The sequence below is a fragment of the Natator depressus genome, chromosome 2 (genome assembly GCF_965152275.1).
Source record: "Natator depressus isolate rNatDep1 chromosome 2, rNatDep2.hap1, whole genome shotgun sequence".
NCBI lineage: Eukaryota > Metazoa > Chordata > Testudines > Cheloniidae > Natator > Natator depressus.
The window spans coordinates 86,753,940-86,774,499 of NC_134235.1; the positions used below are offsets into that span (position 1 = coordinate 86,753,940).

General features: G+C 38.8%; 1 protein-coding gene across 2 annotated transcripts in view; it reads left to right on the forward strand.

Annotated features, from left to right (window-relative positions):
- TWSG1 (twisted gastrulation BMP signaling modulator 1) overlaps nt 1–20,560 on the forward strand; it is a 44,966-nt gene extending 24,406 nt beyond the window's left edge. Inside the window, exons 3-5 of one of the 2 annotated variants that reach the window (XM_074944637.1) lie at nt 3,499–3,598; nt 7,704–7,970; nt 17,670–20,560. In XM_074944637.1, coding sequence (XP_074800738.1) covers nt 3,499–3,598; nt 7,704–7,970; nt 17,670–17,851 — 549 coding nt within the window. In that variant the 3' untranslated portion in view covers nt 17,852–20,560. The remainder of the gene's footprint in view (nt 1–3,498; nt 3,599–7,703; nt 7,971–17,669) is intronic. The other variant, XM_074944638.1, reaches the window with a different exon arrangement.

The window sequence follows — 20,560 nt, forward strand, 5'->3', positions numbered from 1 at the left end:
CAGAATTTCCTTCCTAGTACCAATTATGAATAAGAAGTTTTGTACGGATTTCGGATGAAAAGTCAAAAAAATTCTAGAGGTTTTTTTGGCAGGAGGAAGTATCTCAAATTTCCTTCTAGGAGAACAGAAATAGAATTTTTCTGCTTGCTGCCTAGGGAGTCTGGCAGCCTGGAAAGCTGTGGAACCAGGAAGCCCCAGCTCCCAATGTCCCAGCCACAGCCACAGATTTGGGGAATCTGGAAACCCGGGCTTCCCAGTAGCTCATCAGGCAAGGAAACGCAAAGCTTGGGAGCTTTCATTTACATTTTCCCGATGGAAGACCACATGTTTCCAGCAAAATCAAAGTTTTCCATGGGGAAAATTTTGATTTTGCGGAAACTGCATTTTCTATTGGAAAATCATTCTGACATAAAATTCATGACCAGCTGTAATTGCAAACTCTTCGGGGCAAGGAGCATCTTTTAATTTTGTATGACCAGGGCCTAGCACAATGGGGCCCTGAGGCCTGAATGAGGCACCAGACAATATCACCGTAAGATTAACAAAAATCCTATTTTACAACAGATTCAACTTTAGAAGGATAAGAAAATGAACTATCTTTCAAAATCCTCTTTCTAACATTGTTTTTATAAAGCTTATCTGAAATGAAGGTAAAACCAAATTGTTTGTCTTAAAAGATGAATATTGGTTCTCCAAATCCCCTTTAACTCCTCACAGAGGTCAAGATGGCACATCTGCTCTATGCCTAGAACTCTTGCTCCTCTGTCAGAGTTACAAAACTAACCCTCTTTCTGTAAATCCTCATAGTAGTAAGTGCTATGCAGGTATAGACCCCCTTATGATGAAAACAAATCACTTCAGTATATACTGACAGCCATTTTGTAAGGGGCTGGTCAACACTGTTAAAAGGACGCAATCTACTTGGGAGCAGGGAGAGATAAAAGTAACTTCAGGTATTGCCCTCCCATTGAGTCCCCCCTTCCAATTTTTGTGGCTTTACTACATTTTCCTATTTCTTAAAATGTTTTTTCTCTGCCCTGTGGCTTTGTTGAAAGACCCACATAGACAAGAAAAAATGACCATATCGGGAGAACCGTGAAACTGAGTCTCTAAAGTGCTGGCAGATGTGTAAAGTAAATTGGAAACATTTTTCTGATATTTCAGTTCTTGAGTTCTGAGTTTTTAAGACTAGGATTATTTTTTAAATTGATAGTGTTGCTTTAACAAATGGTGTTGAGCCCAATAAAAAAAGGCATGGAGAAGGGTTTCTTTATAGCTTTACATATGCTTTACATTGTTACCTTTATTGATGTTTCTACATCAGTTAATTTCCTAGTGTTCTTACCATGATGGGTTATAGGCTTTGTAGTTCTTAATTCTGTAATAAACAAGAAATGTAAATAAGAAAACAAAACCCTATGTTCAGAATCTATTTGCTCAGTCATTTGACTTGAAATAGAAAATTAAGAATTATACACAGTAATTTTCAAATAATGTCAAAGGGGACTGAACTGTCCTTTGCACTGCATTGGCTCTGCCTCGGCTCTGCCTCGTACACTCAGGTAGATGGACCCCGTATAGCCAGACCTGGTCTTATAAATGTACTCTTTTTGTTTCGGACCTTCTGCACAGTTAAACAGAGTGAAAATCCATTGATGTTGTGTGCATATTTGCATTTGCCTGTGTTGTGGTTTGCTGTGTTAGGAGAAGGGTGGAATGAAAGTGGAGAAGCAGTTTTACAGGAAAACATCTGGGAATCTGAGCCTTAACTTATTGAAGTTCAGGGTGAAGGTACCCCCTATAATAACTGATACTCCCTTCTTCTCTTCCCCACGCCTTGTGTTTACACCTAACTGTAAATCAAGAGTGTATTGAAACTCATCCTTCTGCCATACCAGAAAATATATACAAGAATAGCTTGACCATTGAAAGGATGTGGCAAGCATACTCCCCCTCCCCACAATATTTTCTTAACAAGATATGCTCAAGTAGCTCTGCAAAAGGGTTTGATGTTCCTTAACGATGACGGGTAAAGAATTTAAAAAACGGGTTTCTGCCCTCTCACTGCTTCTTTTAAAAGATAGCAAGAAGGCCCCACAGCTGTTCCAAGCTTGTTTTCTGTGTGCCTTTTTTGTTTGTTTAACTCAGTAATTGATATTTCTGATGTTTCTGTCTGTCTTGGTTTTGCTGGAGTTGTCTTTGGAGGGGACCAGAGGAGCTTTCTCAGCCTTTATTGGAGGAGTGGCATTACTGAATTTTTTAACAGAAAGAACTTCCTTCCAAGTTGTTTGTTGAGGTTAGAATTAAATGCATTGTTATGAAAAACTAAGTCTTAGACCATCTGAAGTAAAGACCCTCCCCTCTCAGTTGTTCAGGTTTCACCTCGTGTTGTGATCTAATTTGATATGTGTTCTCCAACCAGCCAACCCTTCAGTCATTCAGTAAAAGCAGGTTAGCTAAAACACAAGTTTCTAATGTAAAATAAATAAATAAAATAAGCAGAACGCTTTTTATTTTTCCAGGCTTCCTTTATACATCAAAGATGTTTCCATACTTAGAGACTCTGTAAGCACTTTTTCTTCAGTAGGGCAGCTCAACCATTGCTCCCAGGCTTAGGTGATGTGTCAAAAATGCTTGAGTCCTCTCCCCCAAAAAAGCACAACCCATTTTTCCTATGTAGGTCACCTTTAACTTTCTATTAACAAAAGAAAAAATAATGAATAAAAAATCCTTGTGATAAACTTCAATGTGCTCTTTGACTATTTAAATACTTTATTTCCATAACTAAATCGTAGTAGTGTGTTTGTGATAGCAAAAATACCACTGCCATCTGTAAAGGCAGGGGACAAGTTATATATCTCAATCATTATCAAAGGCTGGTCTTGACCACGTATCTGTCTTTTCTCTGTCTAACAAACAATATTGCTGTTAAAAATAGCATGTAGGGCAAGAAAGAGATATTTCTAAAAGTTTATTAAAATATGGTGACAATCTAGTGATCTCTTTCAAATATTGTATAAGAAAACTTAGAAGTTGTACACAAATCTTGGGTTCAAGTGATTGCACCAAATGTGTTGCTATCAGAATCCATGGATGGATGCATCTGTGTACATTTCATAGGTTTATTGCCTATAGTTATTTGTTGTTTGTAGAAGTTACATTTAAGAAACAACACATTTCTATTATGAAAAGAGAAAATCTCTTAGAACACCATGCCCAGGCTGCAAAAATATTCACTTAGCTCTGCAGAGAGTTTGTAAATCCAGGTGTTCATGGGGGAAATGGTGGTACATTCTCTCCTACACATAATGATTTTGTGTTAAATGCTCAGTATCCCAGTTGTTGATAAAAATGATATCCTGACCTTAAGGAAACCTAAAATAGTAAATATCTTCCTTTGAAAATGCAAAGAAATAATGCTTGCTAGATGAAGAATTGTCATAACTTATTAGTATTCTACATCTCAGAAAGCTCCAACATAATGTGCTGTGTTTTCAGGAGCTGTGTCAATGCCGACCTGGCGAAGGAAACTGTTCCTGTTGCAAAGAGTGCATGCTTTGTCTAGGCACACTTTGGGATGAGTGCTGTGATTGTGTTGGTAAGTTCATTATTTATTATCTACTGCTACTGCTCATTGCATCATTTCTGTAATTAGATTGTAAATTCTTCAGGGCAGGATCTATATTAAATATTTTAATAGCACACTGTGGGAGCTGAATAGCTAATTATAAGCAAGTAGATATTACTGCGTCACTTGATGTACATTATCTGTGGTATTCCTGATTTTATTCAGTTAATGTCACGGTAACTGATTTGCTAATTCTGTTTCAGATTATGGAAAACCCCTTAATTTGTCACCTGAGAGGAACTCAGTACACCAACAGTGTTCAATTATCACATTTTGTGATGCAGTGGAAGGACTAACTACAAAGTGCCATTAGAAATATCATACAAACAGTGGCGCTTAAGGTTTGCTGTCTTGTGAACCCTGAGAGCTAGAAACAAATACTCAAAAACTTTACCAGATGCCTACTAGCCAGAAGACTAAACTTACTATCCAGAAATGGGTATGGAAGATGAGGGTGAGTGTTCCACCAGTGAGGCTGAGGGGATAAAGCCCTGACAAGAAGCCCAGTGCTAGTAGCTAAGGCTTCTACTAGTGAGCGCTATTCCTGGACCCTGCTTAGGGATTCCATCTTCTGTATTATCCACATCCTTATATGTGTCTGATATATTAGAAGCTTCAACCCTCTTCTGGATGCTGGAAAGAAGAATAAGTTTCCTTTCTTTTCACTCAAGATCCTCCTGGCTGCTGTGAGAGGGGCAAGTCTCCATTGTTCTACCTTCCCCACAGTTTCTTTTTCATTGGTCCTCCCCTCTATTGAAGATAATGAATAGCTACAGCGCCTGACTCTTCTACTGCTGCTTGTAGCTTCCCAAGCAATAGCATGAAATGGATGTGATTGTTGGTTGTTCTGCTCTAGTCACTGGTTTCTGACTGCCCACTTTGAAACTGGCCAGTTAACTATCAAAACTTCACTTTGCTTGTAGTTTTGCCAAGTATCAGCAACAGCAGAGGCGCTGCAGTTGTTGGTAGGCAGACTCAAAAAGGGAACTATACCTAGACTTAAACTAGATTCATAGCTGAAAGATTATTTTTGCAACCAGGAGACTAGAAATTTAACTTTTTAAATGGAAGCTTCAGGTTTGCAGAAATTGATGACTGAGGCACCCATGCTCAGCAGGGGATGCTTTCAAATCAACATGAGAATGTTGTTCCTGCAAGTCCTGCAAATACTGCTGAACAGTTGTAATGCTTAGTGTTCCAGGGGCATAAAGAATTTCTAGCTCTAGGAGGCCACATGATTTTGGAACTGAAAACCACATTACTGGTAATGATTGAACTGGTATTTGGCTTTTTTCCATTGTGACTTTTGTCCTTACTTTCAGTGCGCTTTTCAATAAATAAACTTAATTTTTTTAAACTCCCAGAGACTAATAAGAATTTTTATTTCTAGTTGCAATGGCAAGCACAAATAACATTCAGATCTTATATGAAAATAAGGGTGGGCCTTATTGCCTATGTGAAGTGTAAGAATAGTAAAGTATGTTCCTGTGTCATGTTCAACCTTTGAAAGTCCATTCATCTGGGGAGGTAGGATGATTTAGTGGGTCAGTGCTTACTGCCTTCTGCAAGATGTAAGTTTTAATATTAAAAAAAAAATACGTCTAGCCCTTATGGTTGTGGAGAAAAGCTTCCAACAAAAAACTAAACAGATGCAACAGCGGCACAAGAAGGATAAGTGTTTCACACAGTGCTGCCCTGCAGCAGCTACAGGAGTGAAATTAAAAAGTTTCTGGTCAGTTTCACTGGTGCTATTCAGAATTCTCTTGATAGCTTCACAGTTGTCCTCAATTGAGTCTATTTCATGCTGCTCCTTGGGTGAGCTCTGAGCAGCAGTAGAGGTAGCCCCTAGAACTAATAACTGGAGAGCAAGGAATCAAAAGAATTTATTAAAAAATGGAGGCCAGGATAGTGATGAAGCAACATAGATCCCTACCACCCTTGCAGCAGTTGGCAGTCAGGGAACACTGAGGGAGAGGGAGTGTCGTGGCTCATAGAAAAGCAATCAAGAAGAGCTTCACTTTTGTCAGATACCTACTGTCTGGATGCTACAAAATGGGGAGTCCCCACGCAGGGTCCAGGGAGAGCACATTAGTAGGAATTTAAACACTCTTCCCTTTCTCATCTGCAGAGAAAAGGAAGGACACTGGGCCCCCTCATTTTAGTTTGTCTTCTTGCCTTTAGCTTTAGAATCAGAATCTCCTGGGCCTAATGGCACATGTGGCAACCCATTTTTCCCGCTGCTGTCTGTCCACAGCAAGATGTTTGACTCTACCATAAGTTGTCTCCATTGTGGCAGCATCTTTTTTGATTGTCCTGCAATAGGTCATTCTTTGTCCTCCACCTCTTCTTTTCCCTCCAGGTGGGATCCAGTCTAAGATGTACCTTGTGCTTCTGCCACAACATAGCCTGACATGGTCAAACCACTGTTGCCATTTCCGTCTGAGTACTGAGTCCTCATTCTGCTGACCTTTGTGGTACACTTCCACATTGTTACACAGTCTCTCCATTTAACTTCCTGTTGTGTACTTCCACCATCTGTTGTCTTTCTGAGGCGTACAATAGTGTTGTGAGGACAATTGCAGTGTACAGTCTCATTTTAGTGTGTACATTTTTCATCTTACTCTGACAGATGTTTGACAAATGGAAAAAAGATCCACTGACTTTCCCAGTTCTTGCCTGCACTTCTTAATGAGCTGTCCATTAGTAGACATACTTTAAAGATAGATGAAGTTGTGAACTCTTCCATACTCTTCTCCACCAATCACACATCCATCAGCGTTGACAGCATTTTATTGTTTCCATGATCTTGGTCTTCTGCGTACTGATACAAACTCCCACTTTGGCCACTTCTGCTTTTGTTTTCATTCCATTCAAGTTGGTATCTAAGTCTCGCAGCTTACCTCTTGCACAAACAATATGAGTGCAGTAGACAGCAGCCATTCCTGTTCTCATCCCAAAGTCTATGACCATGCAGAAGAGAAGTGGGGACAGTACACAACCTTGCCGGTAGCAATCTTAAACCATTCCCTGTCACTGATCTGTGTGCTGATGCAGCATGCAGTTTCGTCATACAAAGTGTATATCACATTAACAGTGTTTGCTGGAATTCCATAGTGTCTCAGGATCTTTCAGAGGGCTTTTCTGTGGACCCAATCAAACACCTTCATAAAGTCAAGAAAGTTCTGGCCATTGGGTGTCTGGCAATGTTTTCAAGCTCTGTATATGAACTATTAATAATATAAATGGGGGTGGTTAGAGTTGAGGGTGTGGGAGAGAGCATAAGTATGGTACCAAGAGACTGGGGAAGTGAGGGGAGTGAAAGATAGAGGCAGAGCCAGAGAACATAGTGCAAGGAAAAAGAGAGATGAGCACGTGTAGGGGAAGAAAGAAAAGAGGAAAATGACTGGAAAGCACCAAGGAAGAGGTGCACTATGATCTCAAGTAGAAAAGAAAGACGTGGAATAAAGATGAAACAAAAGCAAGAGAAAGAGCTACATAAAATGTTGACATGAATATTGTATTAATTGTAACACACAGTAAACAATTATGTGTTCCTTTCATTTCCAGCAGGCCTGGCTTTAGGGGAGTGGCGCTGTAGGTATTTTTCACCCTGGCTCTTAGGTTTTGGATAAACTCTTCAAGTCCTGATCATACTAATGTAAACAAATATCTGTTTTCTTTCAGATGCTGGTATTGTAGTATTTTTGTTCAACAAAACAAACAACTTCAGTTGAACTTTTCATACCCTAAACCATAACAGTAATGGAGAAAGGGAAGCAGAGTGCTGTGCACAAACTATCTTGTGGTGTCTTCATTTATGTACTTCAGTGTTGCCAAGGCATCTCACTTAAAACTTTAGTGCATCACTGCAAAGATCTTAAACCCAATGGGTGAAATACTGTCCCTAATGAAGTATATGAAAGTTTCTCCATTGATACCATTGGGGGTCAGGATTTCACCCTTTTTTTTTTTTTTTTTTACAAAAATTAATTTTATTTCTAAATGCTGCCCTTCCTGGGGATGGACGGGAGACAGTTTTAAGACTTTTCACTTTACACTTTTCATTCCTCTGCAGGTATGTGCAATCCTCGCAACTACAGTGACACCCCTCCAACTTCCAAGAGCACTGTAGAGGAGCTGCATGAACCAATCCCTTCCCTCTTCCGGGCACTCACAGAAGGGGATACTCAACTGAACTGGAATATTGTCTCCTTCCCTGTAGCAGAAGAACTGTCGCATCATGAGAATCTAGTTTCATTTTTAGAAACAGTTAACCAGCCGCAGCACCAGAACGTCTCTGTTCCAAGCAACACTGTCCACACACCATACTCCAGCGACAAAGGTAACAGTTAATTGTCTAAAGGCTAAGTTCCTAGTTTTAACTTTGTGAAGGGGCCCTAAAAAGGACAAAACATTTTTATTAACCATGCTCAAGTGTGCTAGCCTCCTTAAAGTACAAATAAAAGCCATGGTCCCTGCCCTGAAGAGTTTGGTCTAATTTTTGTCACAATGGGACAAAGGGGGAGTAACACAACAGCATGGGCAAAGGGAGGAGCATATGACAGTCTTGGGCGGGGAGGGGGGAAATGAACCATAAAACAATTTGTCAACATGGAATTCCCCCTCCAAAATGTGGGGTTTCATCAGTTCACACCACTCTAGGTGGGATAATGTAAAATGCTGTCAGAAGCTGAACAAATTGCCTCTTCTGACTCCAAGAAAATCAGACTCAGATCAGGAACTACACCTAATCTGTCCCATAGCAATACAGAAGTAGGCTGCTGGAACAGTTTTAAATATGTAGCTTTAAAGAGCTAAAAAGGGAAAATTCAGAGAGCTGGTGTTTTTGCTGCTGGATCTGGAATAGAGGTTAAACTCTTGGCTCCAAGATGGCATGTTTTGAGCATCTGAGTGACAAAATGATATTCCAGGTAATACTGGATTAACTATAGATATGAGTAAGTGTTATCTCTTTCTTGGCATTGATGACATTGATTCAGGGGATGTACGTGATTGGAGGAAGGATGATAAAATATTGATTGCCAGGGGGAAATGATGCCAAATTCAGTTGTTGTGACCGGGAGACTCCTTTTTTGACGGTTGACTTTTTTAAACAGAATTTACAGTATTTTGTCCGACACCCTCCCATGAAACTTAGAGAAACATCTTAAACTGTTCTTTCCTCTTAACTAAATGATTTCTAACTACTTAATTTTTTTAAAAAGAGAAATACCGTCTGATTTGTTAGTCATATCTATAAGCAGTGCTGTGTTTGACTATTGGTAACTTGTGCTGTTCTTCCTGTGCTGACTCTTCTATTTAACTAATGAAAGTAATACAATTGATATGGACGTATTGCATTTCCATGTAAGTGTGAACCTCTGACCTAGTTTTGTTTCTAAACAAGACTGATCTTCATTAAATGGAACTCAGAGAGAGACTTTTCTTATTTCCTTTGATTTTAAGGCACATTAAGAAAATAAATTCATTCCAGATGCAGGAAACCATATGGTCAGAAAACATCTAGTTCATATCTGTGTTTGACATTATTAAAATATTTGCTCTCTGGTATTAGAATAATGAAATTAACAATGTTAAATGGTAAACTGCAGAAAGCCATATGTGCACACAGTACAGTATTTAAAGATGTGAATTATACAATAGAACCTCAGAGTTATGAACACCTAAGGAATGGAGGTTGTTCAATACTCTGAAATGTTTGTAACTCTGAACAAACATTATGGTTGTACTTTCAAAAGTTTTCAAGTGAATATTGACTTAATACAGCTTTGAAAATTTACTATGCAGATGAAAAATCCTGCTTTTAACTGTCTTAATTTCAATGAAGCAAGCACAGAAACAGTTTCCTTACCTAGACAAATCTTTTTTTAAACTTTTTCTTTATTTTTTAGTAGTTTACATTCAACACTGTACTGTATTTGCCGCCCCGCCTCCCCCCCCGCCCCCCCCACACACACACAGTTTTTTCCCCCCTCTCTGCTTCTGCCTGGTTGCATATTTCCTGTTCAAAATGAGGTGTGTGCTTGACCGGTCAGTTTGTAACTCTGATGTTCGTAACTCTGGAAGGCATTTGTCAATTTTACTTGCTGCCTTTTTGGATTAAAAGTTGGAGATTTGGGGCGGGGGGGATTTTCTCAAGACTTTATGAAAAGGGCAACTTGTTCTAATAACAATTTGCATTTTATTCATAGTGGGAAAGGTCCCAAATCCAAGTGTTTTTTTTGTCTATTTCATGAGACTGCCTGTTCCATAAGCAACATTGTATTCAATATGAGGTTCAAAGATCATGCATGCTATTGCTAAATTCCGAGAATGACAATTGGGTTAAACTTAGAAATAGGTACTCAATGCCCCTGATTAATAGGCTATGGTAGGAATTCAGCATAGAAATAAAAGTGAACTTTTTATAGTTAAGAAACTTGAGCAGATCTAATCCTTTTCAGATCTTCAGTGATTGTAGATGGGGAAGGTGTAAAATTGCTTCCAACATCATGTACTTGGAGGAGGAATAAAAACTGCTGGGCAGTATGGACACACAGATAATATGCTTGTGCAGGAAGGCTTTCGTACAGCTCATGTAAGCACAAGTATTACAAAATACATGTACATACTATTCATACTATAAGTAGGACATACTAACCAACAGCCTGTATTGTTTCAAGCTAAAACATCTACAAGAAAAATGCTCTGCTAGAAATACCAACATATCCTACAATCAGTGGTGCTCTTCAGTCTACTGAACCTAGGGAGTCCCATAAAGCCCTGCACATCTAGGGCCCTGGATGCCAAACATCCATCAGTTCCACTAGTAGTGCTGCTAACAATTGTAATGGGGCTACTAGAAAGCCACTTGGGTTTTTTGCATGCTCTGGTTCCTCTCTGCTCAGCTTGTCTTTCTTCTGTGGACACCTGCCATCCGGCACTAGCATTGCATGCTAAGAGGGTACGGCCCAGATATCCTCTTTCTACCTATGCCTCTTTTACTTGTTGCCCATAAGGTGCAATGCTGGCTTCCATATGCCCCCTCCACTTTTTCCCTAGCTTTGGAGCTGGGGGTGTGTTGTCAATAACTAGAGGTTTGAAAGAGGGGTTGTCAGAGGTGGATGGGACCCAGCTTATTGTACGTTATTTTGTATAGGGTCCCACAAAACTTGGAATGGGCCCTGCCTGAAACTACACTTGCCATGTTCTGCCACAGCCTTTCTGACTGCCTTGATTCCATACAATGCTTATGCAGAGATTGAAACTAAACTTGTGTGAGGTGTTGGACTTACTATTTTCAGTTCTAGATGAAAAGTATCGCTAGCCCAAGGGACCTCTGAGAGTTGTAGTGACAGATACCTCATGAACCACTGGGGCTAGAAAGGACTGCTTTATATTACTGGAAAGCTGGAACTTCCCTTGGTACAAAGCATTCCTTTCTAGCCCTGGCATACTGCAAGCTATTGGACCTTAAAAATCGCATTCTGTTACCATGCTGCTGATTTCCTCACCCCCAGCTTGACTCTGACACTTTAGATATCATTTTGAACTACTGGAACTAGTGATAATTGTTCATACCAAGGGTTGTCAACTCTTTAGTCGGAACTTCAAGCTGTTTTTCTGGGAATCAAATTTTTTGTTCTACATGTTTAGCTTAAACTCCTTTTTGGTGGCCTCAGAGCTCAGAACTTGCAGTTCAGTACCTTTTAGAATGAACTTAATTGTCACAGGTGATGACAGAATCTTGGCAGCAGGAGGAAGGATAGCAGAGTATCTTTTGGCAGCTGATGAAACAAAATCCATAGTGCAGTGAAGGGTGTCTTGACATTAACCATTGGTTACTCTCTGGATGGGCTCTGAATTCACCCTCTTCTGGAACCTGAACCAAGTAAGAGAGTTTGTCACCAATAGTGTATCTAGCTTACTGGATACAACAGGTGGATGCTGAAATAGGTCTCTCTTTTATCATCCTTAATTACCAGAAAATTGTATACTGGTTTATTTAATAATATATTTACTTCTTTTGTTAAGTGCTTTGATCTACTGATGAAAAGCACTGTATATGACTACCTAATTATTTTCTCTTACGAGAAATGTATTGTCTCTCTTTCATTTGTTGGCAACGCTGTAAATGTAGTTTGGCTTGGAGAGGATCAGAAGAATTTTTCATCTCATAGATAAGATTTTAAAGACAAATATTGCATATCAGACTTGGTGTGCTCTGAACTTGTGACTTCCCAAAGTCCTCTGCTGTGTAGTTCTTTTATAATTATTGCTTGCACTGGAAAACATGAAGATTATATCAACATGCTAATGGAAACATGATGCTGTCTTGTTTTGATTACTTTGAATTCAGACTTTGTTTTACGTTATTCTCTGCCACACACACCTCCCTTTATTCTGAATTTAAAAAAAAAATCTTCATTTTCTGAGATAGTGAGTTATTTATCTGCAGTATTTTCTTCCCCTGAGAACTCTGTCTTCCACATTCCTTTTTGGACATATGTGAAAATTGTTAAAATGCTAATGAAAGAACTGTTACTGCAATAAGTAACATCCTTTTTATCTACAGTGAGACAGTCAAGTGGGTGTTTTACATAATTGGTTCTTGAAATTGACAACAGTTAAATAGATTTTCCAGAATACATTGTGAACCTGTAGGTGTAACCTTTTTTACATGGCAGCATTTCACAAGTCCAAGAAAGAATCATTTTAGATAAGGGCTCCTGAACTTGCTAGAAGCAACAGGCAGAATTCCATTGCCTGTCATATGTAAACAAAGATTTGTTCTTGAACTGCTGGAGAAGAGATAGTCAGTGATGTAGCAGAAACAGTGTGCCTGCTTTTTCTTTTTTCTGCATCAGACAACTTGTTTTGTTTCTTTATTCAAGATTCTTTGCTCAAGATTCTTCAAGATTCTTTGCTCAAGATAGTTAAGAGCAAAGCAGACTGTGAAGAACTTGAAAAAGATCTCACAAAACTAAGTGATTGGGCCGCAAAATGGCAAATGAAATTTAATGTGGATAAATGTAAAGTAATGCGCATTGGAAAAAATAATTCCAACTATACATACAATATGATGGGGGTTAATTTAGCTACAACTAATCAGGAGAAAGATCTTGAAGTCATTGTGGATAGTTCTCTGAAGACGTCCACGCAGTATGCAGCAGCAGTCAAAAAAGCAAACAGCACGGTAGGAATAATTTAAAAAGGGATAGAGAATAAGACAGAGAATATCTTATTGCCCTTATATAAATCCATGGTACGCCCACATCTTGAATACTGTGTACAGATGTGGTCCCTTCATCTCAAAAAAGATATACTGGCATTAGAAAAGGTTCAGAAAAGGGCAACTAAAATGATTAGGGGTTTGGAACGGGTCCCATATGCGGAGAGATTAAAGACGCTAGGACTTTTCAGCTTGGAAAAGAGGAGACTAAGGGAGAATATGATAGAGGTATATAAAATCATGAGTGGTGTGGAGAAAGTGAATAAGGAAAAGTTATTTACTTGTTCCCATAATATAAGAACTAGGGGCCACCAAACAAAATTAATGGGCAGCAGGTTTAAAACAAATAAAAGGAAGTTCTTCTTCACACAGCGCACAGTTAGCCTGTGGAACTCCTTGCCTGAGGAGGTTGTGAAGGTTAGGACTATAACAAGGTTTAAAAGAGAAATGGATAAATTCATGGAGTCTAAGTCCATTAATGGCTATTAGCCAGGATGAGTAAGGAATGGTGTCCCTAGCCTCTGTTTGTCAGAGGGTGGAGATGGATGGCAGGAGAGAGATCACTTGATTATTACCTGTTAGGTTCACTCCCTCTGGGGCACCTGACATTGGCCACTGTCGGTAGACAGGATACTGGGCTGGGTGGACCTTTGATCTGACCCAGTATGGCCATTCTTATGTTCTATTCCATTGTTATGAGAGATTTTCAAATGCAGAGAAGAGGGGAAGATCCCAATACATATTCACAGATGATTTGGTCTCCTTCAAGGAAGGAATTGGCGACTAGAACTATTAAAAGCCAACTCAAACAAAAAGCTTCCCATTCCTGAGAAATAACCATTTTTGAAATTGTACATTTTGTTAACTTTTAGGTCTCCTTTATCAATCTTTAAGTATAAATTTGCAATTTCAAGGTAAGGAGGAAAACAAGTCCAACTCCATCATTTGTAGAGGTGCTATATCTTGATTGTAATAAAGCTTTTGACAGTCTCACATGACATTCTCATGAACAAATTAGGGAAATATGGTCCAGAGATTAAATTACTATAAAAGATGGGTGAAAAACTAGTTGAAAGACTGAGTTGTCCTTGTTCGCTGTCAAATTGGGAGGGTGTATCTGGTGGGGTCCTATAGAGGTGTGTCCTGGACCCAGTTCTATTAAATATTTTTATAATGACTTGGATAATGGAGAGTATGCTCATAAAATTTTCAGGTGTGACACCAAGATGGGAGGAATTGCAATCGCTTTGGAGGACAGGATTAGAATTCAAAAGGACCTTGAAAAGTTGGAGAATTGATCTGAAATCAGCAAGATGAAATTTAGTAAAGACCAACGCAAAGTACTTCACTTAGGAAGGAAAAATCAGATGCACAACATCAAAGTAGGGAATAACTGGCTAGGCAGCAGAACTGCAGAAAGGGATCTGGGGTTACAGTGGATCACAAAATGAATATGTCAGCAATGTGATGCAGTTACAAAAAAGGCTAATATCATTCTGGCATGTATTAACATCAGTATCATCTGTAAGACACAGGAAGTAATTTCCGCACTCTGTTTGGTACTAGGGAGGCCTCCTCTGGAGTACTGTGTCAAGTTCTGGATGCCACGCTTTAGGAAGGATGTGGACAAATTGGAGAAGAGTCCAGAGGAGAACAACAAAAATTATAAAAGATTTAGAAAAACCTGACCTATGAGGAAAGGTTAATAAAAACTGAGCATGTTTAGTCTTGAGGGAAGAAAACTGAGTGGGGACCTGATAAGTCATCAGATATGCTAAGGGCTGTTATAAAGAGGATGGCGATCAATTGTTCTCCATTTCCACTGAAGGTAGGAAAAGAAGTAATGGTCTTAATCTGCAGCAAAGAAGATTTAGGTTAGATATTAGGGAAATCTAACTATAAGGATAGCTATGTTTCAAAGAGTGGCATATGTTTCAAAGAGTGGTTGTAGAATCCCCATTATTGGAGGTTTTAAGAACAGGTTGGACAAACACTAGTGAGGGTATATGTGGTCCTGCCTCAGCACAAAGGGATGAACTAGATGACCTCTCAAGCCCTACATTTCAATGATTCTATGATTTGGTATGGATTAAGGATGGTGTCAATAGAGTTTCCATAACTTGTAAAAAAAATTTCTTAATAGTTCATAATAAATCACTGGCAAATGGGAAACTGAAATCTGTATCCTGGAAACAAAGATCTTTCCTCCCTAGTGTGCACATTGGTTGTTACTGTAGTTATTCAGAAGTGCTGGGCTGCTGTTTGCTTTTTCCCAAGAGACATGACCTTTGTTTTTGGAGTGAGGAGAAATGTCTGATTATATTAAGAACTATGTGGACTTTAGCAAACAAATCTATAAAATGTATACAGTGGTGTTGTGGCTGTGTCCATCCCAGGATGTTAGAGAGACATGGTGGGTGAGGCAATATATTTTATTGGACCAACTGCTGTTGGTGAGCGAGACAAGCTTTTGAGCTTACATAGAGCTCTTCTTCTGGTCTGGGAAACATACTCAGAGTGTCGCAGTTAAATACAAGATGGAACAGATTGTTTAGCATAAGTAGTTAACACATATTTCAAGGGACATTCAAGGTTAAGTGGCCTATTAACTAAATAAAATCACTACCGTCTCAAATGAACTCACACAGGAAAATGATAAAACATAAAAGCACCATATCACCTGTAGGTGAACACTTTTCACAAAGCGATCACTCTGTAGCTTGGTCTACACTACATACTTACTTAGGTATAACTGTTGCTCGGGGGGTGTGAAAAATCCACACTCCTGAGCGATGAAGTTATACTGACCTTAACCCCACGTGTAGACAGTGCTATGTCAGCGGGAGATCTTCTCCCACCAACTTAGCAGCTGCATCTCACAGAGGTAGAGTTATTAAGCTGAGGGGAGAGCTCTCTCCCATCAGCTTAGAGCATCTTCACCAGACGCACTACAGTGGCATTGGTGCTGCTGTGCTAATGTAAATTTGTAGGTCAGCCTGCCCTATATCTGACCTATTAGTCCTCATCCTCAAAGGAAACTTGCAAAACTCTTTCAAAGGACAAGCCTGGAAGCTTAAATTCATAACTTTGCTAGACACTAAATATGGAGTGAATAGAGACACTGGATTTATGGCTTATTACAACAATCTGTAACCCATTAACAACCCCCACAGTTGCACCCCCTTCTTTTTCCCACTATGACTGGTGAGGTGTTAACCAACCACTTCACCTTGAATGGTCCCTCGAAATATAGGTTAACGACTATTGCTAAACAATGTATTGCACCTTATGTTTAGCTGTGACACTGAATATGTTTCCCAGACCTGAACAAGAGCTCTATGTAGGTTCAAAAGCTTGTGTCTCTCACTCACAGAAGGTGATCCAATAAAAATATATATAAAATAGTAGCTCAGAATTTGGGATGTCTCTCTAATCCATCACTTTCTTTTTTTCTTTAATTGGCATGTGCCTTGACACATTGCCCAAATTTTTTTTAGTACTAGAGACTAGGTATTAGTATTTGCTGACTAGGAAAAGGCTGTTCCCCATTAATTGATCTGCTACTTGTATTTGACCCCTCCACAGCAGAGCTGGAAACCTCAGTCTAATTGCTAGATAGTGTAAGCTTTCACTAACCCCTGGCACAGGGAAGCCAGAAGAGTGAGCTTGTCGGGGATACTGCAAAGAGAAGTTTACTGCTGGGATCAACATTAACAGATTGAAAGCTAGAGATGATGCTATGAGCATCCAGGAAAGTAGTCTGGCATTTGGGATGGAATTTAAGGTGGCAAATGGGAGAGTTAGAGTTGGTATGGGCATCGCCCGGAAGCAATCTAACAATTTTTCAGTTAAGAGCTGGATTGGTAGTCTGTGGTAATAAAATATTATAGAATAGAGAAACGATGGAACTAATGAGACATGATTATACACACACACACACACACACAATTACTTGCCTGTTAAAGCAGCTTACACACTTGGTATTTCACAAAAATTGTATTAAAAATACTTTTAGCTTGCACAGGTAAGCACTCAACTCAGGAAATGCCAAAAATAGGTTTGCATGTGCAATCTTATCTCTGCTCTCTCATGTATGTAGTTGGACTGTATTGGAATCCATGACCATACTGTTTTTCAAGCAATACAATATTCCTTTTGTTTTTTGTATACTCCTCAATATAAACCTGCAGCATCTTGCAGTGCTGAGTAGAGCAGAGTTCATGAAAATCAGGCTTTTTAAAGGGGGTACATCTACACTGCAGCTGGGAGGGCACTTCCCAGTATGAGTAGCTAGACAAGCACTAACTTTGCTTGAGCTAGCATAGCAAAAATAACAGTGTAGCCAGGGGTAGCACAGGTGGCAGCTTGAACTAGCTGCCTCAGTATGTATCCATGGGGTCCAGGCGGGTCTGTCTACCTGTGCTGGCAAGCATGATCCAAGTTGCAGTGTAGGCGCACCCAAGACATTCGGTGATTGAGGCAAGGGCTCCTGTGTAGCCCTGCCTTATCCACTCTGCATTTTACAATTTGCTCCTTGTAATGGTGCAAAAAGTGGTATGACCATGTACTTGAGAAATAGTATATGATCATAGAAGTAAAGACTACGGTACTCCCTACAAGGGGGTTGAGATCCACAATATGAAGAAAGTATCCAGGCTGGTAGAGTAGGCCTTACGTTCTCACCTCTTCTCCTCTCCTTCCCCTTCCGTTTCCCCCGTGGCACGTAGTTTGAATGACTTGCACTCAAACATCTGACAGCTAGATACTTAACTAAAGTAATCTTTTAAATTTTTTTCTCTCTTTGTTTAGAAAACATGTGCACGGTGGTCTATTTTGATGACTGCATGTCAATACATCAGTGCAAGATCTCTTGTGAGTCCATGGGAGCATCAAAATACCGGTGGTTTCACAATGCCTGCTGTGAGTGTATTGGGCCAGAATGTATTGACTATGGCAGTAAAACTGTAAAATGTATGAACTGCATGTTTTGAAGCAGAGAAGCTGTATAATAGTAATGTGGAGGCCAAAGCAACGTCTCTTAATTAAAAAGGTGGGGATTGGAAGTATTGCATTATGGGATATGTTCTGGGAACAACTAAACATGAATGATTTGAGAAAAGATGTATAAAATTCAAAGCATAGCTGTATTTTTTTTTTAATCCTGCAAACAATGCTAATTGGCAAATGTTTCAACTGTTATGTTTACTTTTTCCTTATTCTTAGTCGAGTAGCATAGCAATCCTCATGCTTCCTGTCCTGATTGTTTTGCTTTGATCTGAATATATTGCCTATACTCATTTTCAGAATGTAATGTCGTATTTAGCAATTCAGAATAGTGAAGCCTCAACAAGATTCCCATTATTTAGAAGTTCCACAAGTGCTCAAATAGATAATGCTCTTGTTTTATACCTCTCCAGTATAAGAGCCATAAGACTCCAGTGGCTTATGGTCTTACACCAGTGGCCCAGACTCCTATTGTGAAAAGGATGTCCTCAAAAATAAGAAAACAATTTTTTTTTTCAACTTCAAAACAGGCGCTGTAATAGATAAAATCCCAGCTTCTTAGCAGGCTGCACTACCCACTACAATACCATGAGTGTGACATCATTCCTCCAGCTGTTATATGCCTCCATTCCTGCAGGCAAGATATTGCATTTCATAAAGAAATCTTGTTGCCGTCAATGCGCTCTTCTTATAAACCAAAATAAAGCTGGTAAGTTTAGTCATGTCCACATGCTATCGCACTCTTTGTGGGTTGTCTTATCCCTGGAAACTCAGTGCGGAGCTGCAAATTTGCAAGGTGGTTGTTATGAACGGACAAAATAGCTTGTATAAACTGGGAATTAAACTGAGTGTCCTAGTAAGCTCAGCAAGGTTATTTGTTGAGTAGCTGGCAGATGTCACATTACCACATTTGGTACTGCTCTGTGGAACACTTATTCTAACTTTGGTTTTGCTTTGAGGTTGGTTTTCAGATCATTCAGATTTATGATATAAAAGGGCTTAATGGGGAAGTAATTATCCTCTGAGACAAATGAGCATTCTCTGAATTTGGAACACTTTGTCCATTTTGCTGTGTTTTAATATATGGAGTAGTAGGCAACTGCAAATTATAAGGTAATTACTGTGGTACCATTAGGTTTTTCCTGTGATGACGGCATAGAAAATACAAGAATAAAGTCTGAGTACAATTGTGATCTTGCCAGAAACTCATGATAGTGTTTATAACAATAACTTTTTTTAAGTTTACTAATTTTTTATATAGATGGATTTGACTATTCCTGTTTCTCCCTCTCGCCTCCACCTCTCATGGTCACACTGACTCCTACCACCATGTTCCTCAACACCGAGATCAGTTTTTTCAACTCTCATTTTATTTGAAAAATTGACTTGGGAATTTTTAGTTATCCTGATACATACAACTCTTCAAATAAGAAAAATCTAAACATGGCTGCTGTTGTGCAGGGCTTAAGTTTTTAAACTCTTTTCCAGGTATTACTTGAAAGCTGGAGGTTTGCTTAAGCTTTTAAACTGGTGGTAAACAAAATTTCTTACTATTTAAAGTTGGGATTTATGGGAGAAAGTTTTGAATTCATGGTTTCTGGACGAAGGGCAAAGATAGCCTAAACTGAAGGAAATGTTATTTCTTCTTCTTTTTATGGTTTGTTCCTTGCATCTTTTCCATTTTTTTGTGCAGAGAAATTCCTCATGAATTTCTTATAGTGAAGGGGGAGAGAGGATATGCTTATGTTGTGCGTATCTGTATTTTGTGTTCTTGAGGATTTCTGATCAAGATTTAATAAAACTTTTTTCAAGTGTCCCTGCAAATCAGTGGCACACTGAAGGCTTTGAGTTATCATATACTGGATTATTTGAAATGTAAAATATTATGGTTTCGGAATCTTAAAATGAATCAAGGTTGATTATCTATTTTGGACCCTGTTGCATGGATTTATGACATCACCCTTCTTTACTTTATGATTTTACTTCAAGATCAAATAGGAGTGATAGAGAGGTTGTGTGTGGAGGGAGACAGAACTTCTGTTTTAAAGAGATAAATGTCCATAAAAATCATGGAAAATCACAAAAGGTAAATTTTTGTTTGTGTAATACCTTTAAAAGTTTTTGCTTGTAAGGACAGTCCACTTTAAATTAGGTTTGCTCTATTTTTGTAATGTATGATGCTCTCCAGAGAGTCTGTGCTGTAAACTCAGTGCATATGCAAATGATCTATGGCAACGTCAGATGTATTTTCTTATATTTCATTTGTTTAAACAAGTATTTTAATAAATAATGAGACATTATTGGGTTGTGTGGTTCTTTTATCACTGCTGCTTCTTCCTAAGCTCTGAGGGCAAAAGCTTTTAATGGAGTTGAAGTATAAATTTGTTTTAGTGATTTCACTAATTTTAAACCTATTACTGTAGTCTCAATTGGTAACTTTATTTTTCTTAAGATGTAGTGACAAAGTGCTTTTTTAGCAGCTGGAAAATTGTTTTACAGTTAAAATTGTAATTTTGCTCTAACTGAATGTATTTACTTTATATAAAATATGAAACCTACAAAATGCAATTTGTGTAACATTCTGAAATTGTCTTATCTATGAAAATCCCATTATAGGAGAATACTATGTAATTTACATGGCATGGAGGGAAAAATAATAAATATTTTATTGTTGGGACACATCTCACTTAAGCTCT